The sequence below is a fragment of the Pteropus medius genome, unplaced genomic scaffold, assembly GCF_902729225.1.
Source record: "Pteropus medius unplaced genomic scaffold, Ma_sr-lr_union100, whole genome shotgun sequence".
NCBI classification, from domain to species: domain Eukaryota; kingdom Metazoa; phylum Chordata; class Mammalia; order Chiroptera; family Pteropodidae; genus Pteropus; species Pteropus medius.
Window position 1 is genome coordinate 103,528 of NW_024346824.1, and position 13,938 is coordinate 117,465.

A 13,938-nucleotide genomic window follows, 5' to 3' on the forward strand; every position below is an offset into this window, starting at 1 on the left:
AGGATTCCCCCTCTGTGCTTCAGTTTCCAAGACTGAAGAAAGGGAACGAAGATCTCCATTTCCCTTGGCTATGAGGATAGAATGAGATGGGGTAGATGGCAAGACTTTGAAAGCCATGAAGTTCTGTGTGGTTGGGAGTTAAATTAGATTAAATGTTTGGAGGATAGAAACCCCACTTTGTAAAAAGCCTTCCACTGGAAGTGTCAGCTGAGCCAGGCTGTTGAGCATCTGTATCTGTGGTACTGACTGACAGCACAAGACACACCTAACTCTTGAGAGCAATGGAAGATCCTTTGAGGCATTGCTGAACAAAAACCTGCTGCTTACCACCTGAAGATGTGAATTCCCCAGTATTACCACATGGCTGGTCATAGGTAGGATAGAAAGAGGGTGGAAACCCAGTGGCCCTGCTACCCATAAGGGCAGCAAGAAGGAAGGTCCAATAGAGTTTGAGACCAAAGGTCAACATCCCCAAGAGTTTACACCTGCAGAGAAAGACAGGTGAGCCCTCAGCAGGAAAAGGCGTGCGTCATCATTTTCCTGCAGATACAGTCCCATGCCCCCCGACTCAGTTCCCACCCTGGGCTGACAGTATCTGTGTACTAGACTGTTTCACCAGCAGTTCAAGAGGAAATCAACAGTCACTACACATTAAAGCTAATTTCTGATCACAAATACAGGAGAAAGTAAAGTGAAAGACTTGATGAAGAAGCAAGATGAATTTTCTGGCAGTCAAAGCATGCAGCTCTATAGCTCATAGATCCAAAATCGGAAAGCAGACAATAGAAAGCAAAACCAGTGCACTTGGAATATGATGAATAATCTGGCAGGTTTAGGATTTGGGGTTAGGAAAAGCTTTTCAAATGGAGCATGCCCAGCACATTTTTAGTCATTTGGTCCATTGCAGCCTGGCAGCCTAAACAGTGGCCAGGTGGTCCTCTTCTAGCTCCTTCTGCTTCTGTAGCAGTGAAACAACAGGCCCATCCTTGAAACTACAAAATCCAGAAAGGAACTACCAAGATGTGGGAAATGTACTGTCTCACTCTCTGCCAATCTTATTTTTTCTGTTTCTGAAGTCAGCACCTAACCAGAGCAAGTGCACAACAGAGTTGCTCACTGAATTGAAAACGATCATTAAAAAGGAAGCAGCAGAAGCTGCTAATGGTGACAGCTCAGCTTTTAGCTGGATAAGAAAAAATGTTATCTGGTAAATATGGTGGTATTTTCTCTCTTTTTTCTCAGCTCTTTTTTCTCATGAAAATGAGCATTTTCTATACTCATTTGATCATCTTACAAAAAAAACAAGTAATATAAAGTACATTTTAATATCCTAAACTAACAAAATGACTTTAGCTCTTTTAAAGGGTACTAAAAAAATAAGTATTACATAAGTTTCTATTTTTTCTTAAAAATTCCATTCGCATGGTTCCTAGACTTCTGAACACTTTTCATTTCATCCGTCTGCATCTCTGTGTGGAGCTGAGTGGAAAGATTTAATAGTTCCTTTCTTTACTGCACCTCCTGCTCAGCTGTTGTTTAAGGTCTCCATTTAAGACCCTGACCACTGGAAGTCTGCCTCATTACTCTACGAGCTTCCAGAGGGCACGGAACGTGCCTTGTAGACTACCATATCCTTAGCATCTAGAGGTGCCTGACATTGGACAGATGTTCGATAAATGTTAGCTGAAGAAAGGACTGAATGAAAGCTCCAAAGGCTGGGGCCAGAAGGGCCAGGTAGAGTCAAGGGGGCAGGGCAGAGACCACCTGTAAGGGATCTGGGTCCTCAGCAAAGGACAGACTCAATTTGGCCCTTTAACTGGGGTCTGCAGGGCCATATCCTATAAAGCATAATGCCAGGAAGAACAGAATTTCAAAGCAGAATCCCAGCCACCCTCCTTAACCCTGCCTCTAGGGGCAAAAGCCAACTTCCCTACGCCCAGTGGATGTTGATTCCGGGCTAAGACTAGAGTGGTGCTAGACCACAGGATACCTGAGGATCTGTCTCTTTTCCAGGGTAAGCTGGTCCCTCAAGGATCACGACTGAGAGGAGCAAGGACTTGGGCAGAGGGGTGGGTGGGCCAGAGTCCTCCTCTTCCCAGGGAAGGGCCAGCCAGAGAGGTCATGGGGTTGGGAGGTGGCCACACTTCTCCTGGCCAGGGGCCCTGCCCCTCACCAGCTGCTACTCTCTACTTCTGCATATCACACTGCAGCAGCAGCACAATGGATGGGTCACTCTTAGCTGCCTCCTTGAATTCCTCCAGAGTAATCTGGTCATCCTTATCCTGGTCCATCTTCTTGAAGATCTTGTCCACACGCTGCTGGGGTGTGAGCCCATCTTGGTTCATGCGCATCATGATCACAGTGCCCACCATCTTGTAGATAGCCTAGTGAGGCAATGAAGGAGGCATGAACACTAAAAAGGGGGAGAGAGAATTGGGGGTAAAGGAAGGGAGTCTGGGGGTGGGCAGAGGGAATACTGGGAGATGGTGAGGATACTGGAAAGTGATGTATGGTCATTAAGATTGGATATTTAATGAGTATCTCACACTAACCTGTCTAAAACCCAACTCTCCACCTCCAGCTGCTTCTCCTCCAGCATTCCCTTTCTCAGTAAATAGCAAATTCATTCTTCTAGTTGTTCAGACCAAAAACCTCGATGTCTTTCTTGACTCTCCTTCTCTCACACCTACATCCAAACCTTCGGCAACCTTTGTCAGCCTTAAGTTTGCAATAAATCCTATATCCAACCACTTCTACTGACTTCTTCCATGACTGACACTTCCATCAGCTCCTGACCGGGCTGCTGTGGAAGTCTCCTAACTGGTCTCCTTACTTCTGCTGCCCTCCCAACTCCCAGTCTATTGTCCACACAGAGAAGGGAGAGCCCTAATTGGCTTCCCATCACACTCAGAATAAAGTCAAGTCTCTACCTCAGATTGTGAGATGCTAAGTGATCGAGCTCCGGGCTACCTGTCTGACCCCCTTCCTACCACTCTCCCCTTGCTCACTTCCCTCTACCACCCTGGCCTCCCAATCACTCCTTGAACACAGCAAATACAATCTAACCTCAGGGTCTTTGCATTTATTGTTCCCTGTGCCTAGAACACTCTTCCCCAGACACGTGCGTGGTTAGAGGGTTCGAATAATCAGAGGGTTAGCCCCTTCTCCTTATTCAGGTTGCTGCTCACATTTCACCTCATATAAAATTGCTTTTCCTCCATCGCTCTCTCTCCCCTTACTTTGCTCTGCTTATCTTCTTCATAATATTTACCGCCTGACATAGCATAGTTCAGTTATTGTTCTTGTTTTTAAATTTCCTCTCTAGAAGGAATGTCCCACAAAAGCAAGAACTTTAAACAGTGCCTGGCATGTGTCAGGCACTCAATACGTATTTGTTGAAAGAATAACGAGTTAAGAGAATTTAGGCTCTGGAGTCAGGTTCCCTGGTTTTGAATCATGAACCACTACTTTCTACGTTTCCTCATCTGCAAATGGGGTTTCTGCCAGTACCTAGGGGTTAGGTAAAACACCTTTGGGAAGGCCTGTCCTACAATGAAAGCCCAACCATCCTGGGAGGCAGGATGGGCAGAGAGGTGGGGTGCAGGGACGGAGAGGCTCCTGAGGCCCAAGAGGAGGGCGGTTGGAGAGGGCGGTGCCAGAGAGGAGACCGGCAGCAAAGACAGGGGGTGGGTCACACCAGCACATCCGGGCCTCTCGAATCCGCCCCAGCGCACCTCAATGATCTCCAGCATCTCCAGGCGCGTGATGCGCCCGTCGCCATCCAGGTCGTACATCTCAAAGGCCCAGTTGAGTTTCTGCTCGAAGCTGCCGCGTGAGGTGACTGAAAGAGCGCAGATGAACTCCCGAAAGTCGATGGTGCCGTCGCCGTTCTTGTCGAAGGTGCGGAAAGCGTGCTGTGCAAACTTGGAGGCGTCGCCGTAGGGAAAGAACTGAGACGGGAACGCGAGGGGTTGGGGCGCAGTGACAGCTGGCCCTCCCAACCCGCCCCCTGGGGTGCCTAGCCCCGCCCCCGCACGCACGCCCTGGCCCGCCCACCTTGATGTAGAGCTGCTGGAACTCCTCCAGGTTGAGGATGCCGCTGGGGCAGTCCTTCAGGAAGCCCTTGTACCACTGCTTCAGCTCCTGTTCGCTGAACTCGGTGTTCTGAACCAGGTCCTCCAGCACCTCTGGGGCCAGCTTGCTGTTGGTCTTCCCCATGGCGGGGCCTGAGGGACAGGAGGCTCCTTCAATTTGGTCCAGCAGCGGTCCTCCAAGTTTCTTAGGACAGGATTCCCTGTCTCCACAGTAGCACCCTCCCATAACAAAACCCACATTCCCACAGCCAGGATCTCTCCGCAGCAAGATGGGTCACGCACCTCTCAGCACCGCCCTCAACAAGCCCCATCTTCCTACAGCTGGGCTCTATCCTTCACCACATCCCTTCCCATGGGAGTTCCTGCCTCCCCTCCTTGCCCCTGTCCACCGCACCAGCACAAGGAGGGGGTCCCTTTCCCTAAATTACCCCCCTACAAAAGGGCCTCCACAGCAGGCTCCTCCCTCTCTTCTGGCAGGTTTTCTCTCTTGGCACCCAGGATCTCTAGCCTTCCAGGTCTCAGCTCTCTTTCTCACTGACAGGTGCTACATGCCACAATCTTCATCCTCTCCTCTCCTGGTTACACCTTCCACAGCTCCTCACGCCCATAGAATAGAGATCTTAATTCTCTCCTTGCTATTCAGAACTTTCGCACTCAGCCCTCACCTGCCTCTGTAGGCTCCTCTACTACCATGTGTCTCCCTGGCACCATCTTCCAAGTTCTTCCTCAAGGCCTTCCAGGCCACCCTAGCAGGAAGCTTCTCTCCCTCCTTCCTCTGTACAAAAATAGAAGACCTAGCTGGTAGCATTGATGACCCTGATTACATTCTGCTTTTCATTAGTTCATTCCATGAGCATGTAGTGAGGCTGACTGTGTGCTAGGCTCTGTGCTAATGATGTGGATAAAGTAGACAGGAGCCAACCTTCGATAATTCATAATTGGATCAGAGAGGCAGACAGCTGATTGTAAAAGCTTTCAATCCATGCCAAGGAGTCAGCCTCTTCTGGAGGAGAGAAGCTACTGGGGTTTTAAAGCAAGGGCTAGGAAGATAGTATTCACTCCACAAACACTTACAGAATGCTTACAACATGGCAGATTCTGAACTAGGTGCTGGGCACCCGGAGAGAAGGAATGTGTTTTAGAATTTTTCCTCTGGCTACACCATGCAAGATGACCTGGATGTGAACAGAGAGGGGCCTGCGGCATTCAAGTAAGAGATTATGACATCAACCTAGGGGTTGTGGAGAGATGGGGATGGACTGAGAGATATCAGGAGAGGACTTTGGCAGGACTTGGTGATTGATTGGATGTAGCGGTGAGAGGGACAGAGGAGTTGAGGCGGGCGCTCAGATGTAGGGCTAAGTCTATGGAGGTGGTATCGCTGAGAAGCAAGTTTGAGGTGGACGAAGAGTCAGTCCCCAGCTGGAATATGAGCCCCTCAGGTAGTCTATGCCAGATAAAGTGTTTGCAGAGGTGCATACAGTCCCTCCCCAGGAAGCCTGGCCAGAGTGAGGCCTCGCCAGGCCCTGAAGGCTGAGTGGAACGCTATGGGAGGAATGACCCTCTAGAACTTGAGTTTCCCAGGACATGGCCTGGTGGTGACTTTGACCTGCCTGGAATCTTTGGAAGGGCATCAGTCTCCAACCTCAGGGGAGCCTGTCATGAAGATACCCTGGAAAAGGAAGCCCTCAGGGCATCAGAAGGAATTCTCCTGCCATCCCAGGCCAGTGTGGCTTCTAATCTTTACTTCTGGGTGTGCACTAAACAACCAGAAATGGTCTATTCCATGCTCCTTCCCTTGTTGCATGACCTCAAGTTAGTTACAGAATATCTCTAGGCCTCAGATTCCACCACTGAGCCGTGAGAAAGATCAAGAAATAGTGGGGGTAGCAATATCCTCCCCCACCTACCACCCTCAGAGGATGTGGAATCCTATATACCCCTAGGAGAAGCCAGGGAGGAGGAGGCACGCCATCTTCAGGAACCTGGAACTGTAGGATCCAAAAAAGTTGCACTGGGACCAGAGTTAAGCATGCCTCTGGAACACCATGGGCAGAAGGAGGCCGGCTCCAAACCCAGCTGCCCGCTCCCCAAGTCCAAAGCACATTGAAGGCTCAGAGTATGGTCAAGGAAGCTAGAGAACCCAGAGGTGGAGGTGTCTGATGGGAGAGGCAGAGCCTCTTCCGCTGTCTTCTGTGGGATGTGCCTGAGTGTCTGTGTGAGGGGCAGGGTGTGGGTGAGAGCATGTCAATGTATGAGACTGCAAATCTGTCAGAACGCACAGTCTCTGTGTGTGTCACAGAGTCTGTGTGGCTCTCACCTTCTGCCCCTTTTCTCCTCCCTGCCCTGTGCTGCCTTCCCACAATTCTCTATCTCCTGGGGTCATTACTGTTCCCTGCCCCCAATTGGTCCCAGGCACACTAAGGATTATTCTTCCTCCTTCATTTCTCCTTATTCCCTTTACTGCTCTTAGATCAGCAGGTCAAAGCTGGCAGTGCTCTTTAACATTATCCTCTTATTTTAGTGAAAACCCAGAGAAAGAAGAAATTGGCTCAGACTTAGACAGCAGGTCAGAGGAAGGGCCCAGATGAGCACTCAGGCTGAATCCATGCCACTGCCTGGTCCACCCTCTCCAAATACTAGCTTCTCTTGCCCAGTACTGGCCTTCTCCACTTCTACCTGCCTTTCAGGAAAACCATAGCTCTGATCTCCCTCTTGGCCTCCCCCTTGAACCATCTTGCTGAAACTCCAGGCCACAGTGTCTGATATCTTGGAAATATCCACGCCTCGGGGTAGCCTACCAGCACCTCTAACTCAGCACATCTACAACCAGACTCATCCTCAACCTGTGACAATCCTCTCTCTCTGCCACCTCCCCATTTGAAGCCCACAACCCTGATCCCTTCCCTCTGGAAGAAGCCTCTGGGCACAGAGGGGCAGCGGCTTTGTGATTGGGGCAGTGCCAGCTTCTTCACAGCTGGAGGGCAGCCCTCAAGAGGTAAGCAGAGGAGCCTGCACATGGTCAGCAGGGTCATAGTTAGATTTCCCCTCTCCCTTTTCCCTGGGTCCAACTTGCCACAAAGTCCTATCGTTCTTTGTTTTGAAGTGCTCCTAGAACCTTCACTACATTCTCTCTTTCCCCATAGTCAGGACCAGGGACACAGTCAAGGGCCTGAAATCCAGCTGGGGTGCTGCTTGTCAAGCCATGCCTGTGGGCTCAACTGTCTCAGAGGAAGTGCCTTTCTTCTGATTCCTCTGTTTGGAAGGAATGTCTTTTCTGGCTTTGCCCAGAAGTGCAATGTAAGCTAGAGGTGGCAATGCCCACAGGCCCCCTCAAACTCCAGAATCTTCTAGAATCTGGTGTCAAGGTACCTGACTGTCTAGCCTTACTGCCCTCCACTCCTCTCACAATTATATGCTCCTTTGAAGCCAAGTTTTTCACAGTCAGAACCTCACCTTTTGCTTAGTTGCTTTCCTCTCCCTTAAAATCCTTTTCTCTCCTGAGCTGACACAGCTATAACCAGCCTGTGGGCCCGGCTGAAACCCACTTCCTTATGATCAGCCTCTCTCAGTGGACAGTCAGCAGCATGGGCACAGTATTTCGGACATGAGTAGACCCTGTCAGACTGTGGAGCTGAACCCCACAGTATGTAGACTTCAAAGCTCTCTGACCCTCACCTGGTGCTCTAGAATTCTTGGATGGAGCATGATTTGAGAGAGGCCTTTGCATTAAACCCTTGCCTAAGCCAAGAAAAGTTCTCCAGGACTTTTTGCTCAATGGCAAAGAGCTTATTCTCTCCCGGTACGATCCAGTCCACTTTGGAGCAGTTCGGACAGGAAGAAAAGTACTTTTCCCATATTTCCCGTTTGCCCTCTGGTAGCTGCCCCACCTGGGTTCTGGCTCTGCCCTCTGTGGCTGCACAGAACTGCCCTGTAGAGACCTAAAGGTCGTGCCTGGAATCCAGGGACATTCAATGAATAATCCTTGGTGGGCAGGACCCCCTTTTTCCTCTGTAGAATGGCCTCAGGCTGTTTTCTCTATGTTCTCCTGACATTGCACCCACTTCAGAGAAGATGGAAGCCAGACCCAGGGAAAGGAAGAGTTCACCCAAGGTCAAGTAGAGCCCATCAGCAGCAAGGCAAAGGCCAGAAAGCACTGAGGGCATATTCTGTTGGTGCTGTAACCCTGCTGACCATGTGCAGGCTCCTCTGCTTACCTCTTGAGGGCTGCCCTCCAGCTGTGAAGAAGCTGGCACTGCCCCAAACACAAAGCCGCTGCCCCTCTGTGCCCAGAGGCTTCTTCCAGAGGGAAGGGATTAGGGTTGTGGGCTTCAAATGGGGAGGTGGCAGAGAGGGTGGAAGGGACAGAGGGATGCAATAATCCCACACCCTCACCCAGCTTCAGAGGAGCTGGTGCTGAAACTGTTGCCATGGTGACAACAGCTCTCTGGTCAGGAGATTTTTCTTTTTCCTCTCCTCCTTTGCTCTTCTCCAAGCAGCAGCCATAGCAGCAGCAGCCAGGTCTTCTCCTTCTTCTTCATGAGAGGCAGAGGATGATAAATGGTGGGCCCTGTTGACTACCTCAGCCTCGGAGCTGTTCATACCAGCTGTCTATACTAGACCTTGCTGGTCTAGGAGAGACTCCTAACAGCTGAGGAGGGGCCCAGGCCTGGAGAGTGTGTGGGAGGGGGTGGCCTGGATCTAGGCTTGTGTAAGAAGCAATGTTCTTTTGCTGAGGACTAAAGCCGCTGAGGCTTCCTCTCTGAAACATCCTAATGGTTCAGGGAAAGAGGAATGGGGTCTTGTTTTCTCATAATCAACCATAGAATTAGAGTGTGTCAGTGCTGGATGGCTGTTCAAGATCATCTCATCCAGTCCACCCTCTGTTCTGACTTCTTCCCCATTTCATGAAGGATCAAAGAGGGAAGTGACTTGGCCAAAGTCAGACAGCACTGAGGCAAGGGCAAGATTTGAACCCAACCCTTCTGCACTCCAGGTCCAGGCCACCTTAGGGAAAAGAGTGACACAGTCCACTTGGAGCTTTGGCATAGTCCCTGCAGAGCAGCAGGAAGATAGGAGAGAGAGTAACTGGGTTCGGGAAGGCCAGAGAGGGTATGAATTAGAAAGATATTTGATTAGTAGAATGGGAGGAATTCATGCTTTGGCTATGAGGGGAGAGGGGAATGAAGGAGGCTGGGATCTTGGCAGCAGTGACTGACAGATATGGGTGGTCTGCTGGGGGTGGGTAGGAGATGCGGAGTCCCTGTAGTCCTCCCACCAAGATAAAAGAGGCCAAACATGGGGCCTCTGCCTAGCACTGAGACCATGGGGAGGGGGCGCTGTTGAGAGAGTGTCAGGAGGAGAGTACTGGGGAAAGGGGCGGTGGGGCAGGGAGGGGAGCTTCTTCCCTCCCCCCAGGTATGCTGTGAGCTCTGTCAGCTTGAGGGGTGGAAGGAAAGGACAATGTGAAGTGGGAGTGGGCTTTCTGTGGAGGTGGAGGCTGTCTTTGGGATCAGGGACCTTGTGATGTGAAATGCAGCGAGCTGCTGGTGGGGCTGAGAGATGTGGGTGGGGACTATCTGTGGAGGTGGGAGGTTGCCATGGGGCTGGGTGGACTACCTATCTCCAAAGGAGGGAGGGTCACACTTGCCTCCGCTAGCACTGGCAACATCACATTTCCAGATTTGTGTGTGTGTGCGTGCGTGCGTGTGCGTGTGTGTGTGTGTGTGTGTGTGTGTGTGTGCATGTTGGAAGCCAGAGCAGTGGTTGTTCTTACCTGAGCTGGGAGTAAGAAGGCAGCTCTGCCTCCTTTCCTGGGACCCATGGAGCCTGCACTTTAGGTTGCGTCCCCTGGCCAAGGGCGGATCCCTAGATGCTGCCACCTATGATAGGGGTCTGGGAGATGAATCAGAGGGGACAGGAGACGAAGAAAGGAATGAAGAGTGGAGGGAGAGAGAACAAGGGCCTCCGCCCGGCCCCGCCCGCGTTACCTGAGGCCGCTCGCCGCGTCGCTGGATGGCTCCGAGCCTCAGCGGGCTGCGGGGACCGAGATTGGCTCGCGGGCTGGAGGCCAGGTTCTCCAAGGTCCGCGCTGGAGCCGCCTCCCAGCTCTTGTATCACTATGTGTCTCTCCGAGCCGACACGATTTGCATAAGCCCCGCCTCACCCCGGACAGATTGCGCTTTGATTGGCTCCACTGGGGCGGAGTGGCAGGCGGGGTTTCAGGTGGGGACAGGGTAGCCAGTGAGGCCCCGCTGCCAGAGCGAGCCCCGCCCGCACTGACCTTCCTGGAGTCGCGAGGATGGGGGAGAGCTGTACCCCCATCTGTATCCCGCCCTGGATCTCAGACCCCAGGCCATAGGCTGGGGCGAAAAGTGTCGAAGATTGAAGTGGCTTCGCAAAAACAATCTCACGGTTGCTATGGAAACGGGAGAGCCACAGCCGAGTCTCTAAGCCTTCCTTTTCTGGGCCCCAGCGGGGGTGGGGATGGAAGAGGGGATGAGTCACAAGATGTGACCCCCACCATATCCCACCCGAAATTGGAAGAAGACGATGAGGAGTTGCCAAGAAGCTGAGTGGGGGAGGAAAGAGATGGGGTGGTCACCAGCCCACGCCTTCGCATTACAGCCCCTCAACGCACCCACTCCTGTCACGCCGTGGAACGGAAAAGAGGGCGGGTGGGCGCGGAGAGCGCTGCGCGGATGGCGAAGTACCCAACCTCTATGTGGCCCCACATTAGTCCTGGGCTTCCTACAGTCCCTAAATCCAAGCCCTCCCCAGACAGCCTTCCTTATTTCTCACGGCCCCCCAAAAGCATGTTAGGATCTCCCCCTGAGGGATCCCTCCGCCTACTCCAAGGACCACTCCATTTCATTTCCCACCCTCCCGTTTTCCCGTCCCATAGACGGAGCCGGTCCCCAGCCGCCGCCAGTCTCCGGCCTCGGATGTTGACATAAACCCGAGGCGGTTTACACTGAGAGGGTCTGGAAGGTTTCAGGGCTCCGTGAATACCTCCTTCCCGCACTTGGGGGTCTCCCCGAAGCCTGGCCGGGCCACCCCAACTGCACGGGAAGATGAGAATTCCTGACCCAAGGCTATGGGAAAGAATCCTTTTATTCTAAACTGGGGCTAAAGGAGAGCGCGGATAGCCTCTGGCTGGGCCACGTGCGGGGGAGGGACTACTAGACATCTGTCAAAAGTGGGGCAGGGCGTCTAGTGATTGGTCAAATGGGATCGGGGATGCAGAAGAGCAGAGCGGGAGGGGGAAGAGGCGGGGCTTCTGTTAAGCAAAAGTTGAGGTGGGCGAGGCGATGGAAGGTGAAGAGGACCCGCCTGCCAAGAATGGAGAAGGCTTCTCTGGCTGGTTCAAGAAACTCCCCGGACCAGGGAGGAACCAGGTTGCTCTCGCGCGAGCGCGCTCTCTTTCTCGCTTGCTTTCTCTCTCTTTTCTCTATCTATCTCTCTATCTCCCTCTCTCCGTCCCTCCCTCCTTCCCTCCTTCTCTCTCTCTCTCTCTCTCTCTCTCTCTCTCTCTCTCTCTCTCTCTCTCTCTCTCTCTCCCCCTCCACCCCCGAATGTTCTGTCTTCTATCTGGGGCCCTAGCAGCATGACAGCACCTGGGGCTCCAATTAGCAGGCGCATCCCTGGCCCTTTGGTTGGTGACTCACGAGGGAAAAGGGACAAGTGTTTGAAAGTCCTAACTCTGTCACTCCCTGAGCACCTTCTCTACTTTGGACCCTGGGGACCCAGAGATGGGCAAGAACTCATCCCTGCTCCCAGAGAACCTTAACTCAAGGCATAAGGAAGTGAGGAGAGGCGGGAGAGGGGGAGACGCTGGAAGTGGTAGCTGAAACTCTAAAATGGGTTCCATCTTTGCCAATAATACCACATATGACCATGGGCAAGACCCTCTCTGGGCCTCCTAGTCTGTAAAATGTGAAAGCGGGTACAGGAGGCCCAGCGGAGCAGGGGAAGAATTTCAACCAGCAGGTTGAAGAAAGACCATTTGCCACCCTGAACAGAATTATGTGGGAATCTGACTGTTCCACTACACTTGTAGGCTCCTTAACAATAACTACCATATATTGAGAACTTACTTTGTGTTAGGCATTATCCTAACACTTAATTTATCCCTCATAAGAACTCTATGAGGCAGGTACTATTATCATTCCCATTTAACAGATGAGGAAATTGAGGCTCAGAGCAGTTAAGTGACTAACCCAAGTTCACATAGCTAGTAAAGCTGCAGAGCTGGGTTTTGAACCCAAGCAGTCTGACTACAGAGCCAACATTTCTAGCCAGTACTCAATACTGCCTCTCTTTCAGATCCTTCAATTCCTTAAGGGAAAGGACATTGGATAGGAATATTCTTTCTGATATCCCAAGGTATTAGAAAGGCAAAGCCCAGCCTCCTGGGAGCCACTTCTCTGACTCAGGCAAACAAGACATGAGATTCCAATAGTAGCAGTAGAGCTAGTAGTAGTGAACACAAGGAAAAGCCCTCCTAAACTGCAAGGGTACTGATATGTGGCTTCTTCTGACATCCTCATCCCCAGCCCTGGAATCTAGCATGGGATCCAGGAATCTCAGGGAAGCAAGGGAAGGAAGGTAAGGGTCAGTCTGTGAAGCAGGATACATTGGTCCTGCTCCGGCTCTAAACTAGGCAGGACCGCCCATGCAGCCTCACCCATGAATCGTCTCAGGGCTTGTGACTATTCCTGACCTGTCAGTTAAAACCCATCTTCACCTGCTCATAATACCTGAGACCTTGACCTTGATCCTGCCTTTGCTTTTTAGGTTTGATGTTTACAGCAATCACAGCTGACATTGACTGAGTTGCTTCACTATGTACCAGGCTCTCTGCCGAGTCCTTTATCTGCATCACCTCACTTAATCTCAGAGATGACCACTGCCAGGAGTGATATTAAAAATATATAACAGCCCTATTCAGGCATGAGCACTAGAGCAAGGACTTAGTAGCTCTCTGTTCAAGAGTTAACACTTTAGTTACTGAATCAAGGGGAGCATGCAGGAGAAAGACTAGGGATGTGGGGCCCATGGGCTATTGCTAACTATTTACTAGTCAATATGAAAGTATTTTGATGTTTTAATAGTCAGTTCAGCTGTACCGGTGCATAGGGACTGAATTTCATTGCCCTAGTATCATTATTTTCCTTCATGGCAGTAGATAGAAGCTCAGAGAAGTTAGATGCCTTGCCCACTGCAACACAGCCTGTTTGCAACAGAGTTGGGATGCCAAACTAGAGCTGAATCTAGAGCCCACACTCTAAACCACTGACTGACATGTGCTTCCTGGAGAGGGGCCATGTCCAGAACAGAATCAGGGTTTCCACTGCTTTGCAGCTAAGTCTGAGCCAGAGTTATGAGGTTTAAGTTCTAGAGCATTGTTTTGGCCTTGTTGTTCTCAGGCTTGGGGATACCTGTTCCACAATGTTGAAGGAGCAGGCCCTGCAGAATGAGGGCAGAGCAGGATGCATGGCAAAAAGAACAGTGTGGTTGTGCGGGAGGCCCTAAAAAGGGGCACTGAGAGAAACAAGCCCAGCAGGGTTTGCGTGAGGGCAGAGGGCTGTAGGTGGTGGCCACACGGATTAGCTTCACCAGAGTGCTAGCATTCTTCCTCTTGCTGGTCCTGAACAATGCCTTTATGATGGATAACGCCTTCCTCACTCCCTGGGTTTCCTCAGCCTTGGCTAGTGCAGCCTGATGACAGCTGGAATTCCCCTGGGTCCTAGATATTTCACAGTCTTCTTTGTGGCTGAGAGAGAGTAAGATCACCAGCTTTGGGCTCCTTCCCTTTCTTCTGTTAGATAAGCAAGATATTTTT

At 51.4% G+C, this 13,938-nt stretch overlaps 1 protein-coding gene across 1 annotated transcript; it reads right to left on the minus strand.

Moving 5' to 3' along the window:
* Positions 1 to 273: 273 nt before the first annotated feature.
* Positions 274 to 10,281, minus strand: HPCAL4 (hippocalcin like 4). Its single transcript, XM_039876630.1, has 4 exons — positions 10,085 to 10,281; positions 4,057 to 4,226; positions 3,735 to 3,950; positions 274 to 2,384 (listed from the first exon to the last, which is right to left on the minus strand). Exons 2-4 carry the CDS (start codon positions 4,216 to 4,218, stop codon positions 2,187 to 2,189), a joined length of 576 nt encoding a protein of 191 aa, XP_039732564.1. The 5' UTR covers positions 4,219 to 4,226; positions 10,085 to 10,281; the 3' UTR covers positions 274 to 2,186.
* Between the last annotated feature and the right edge of the window lie 3,657 nt (positions 10,282 to 13,938).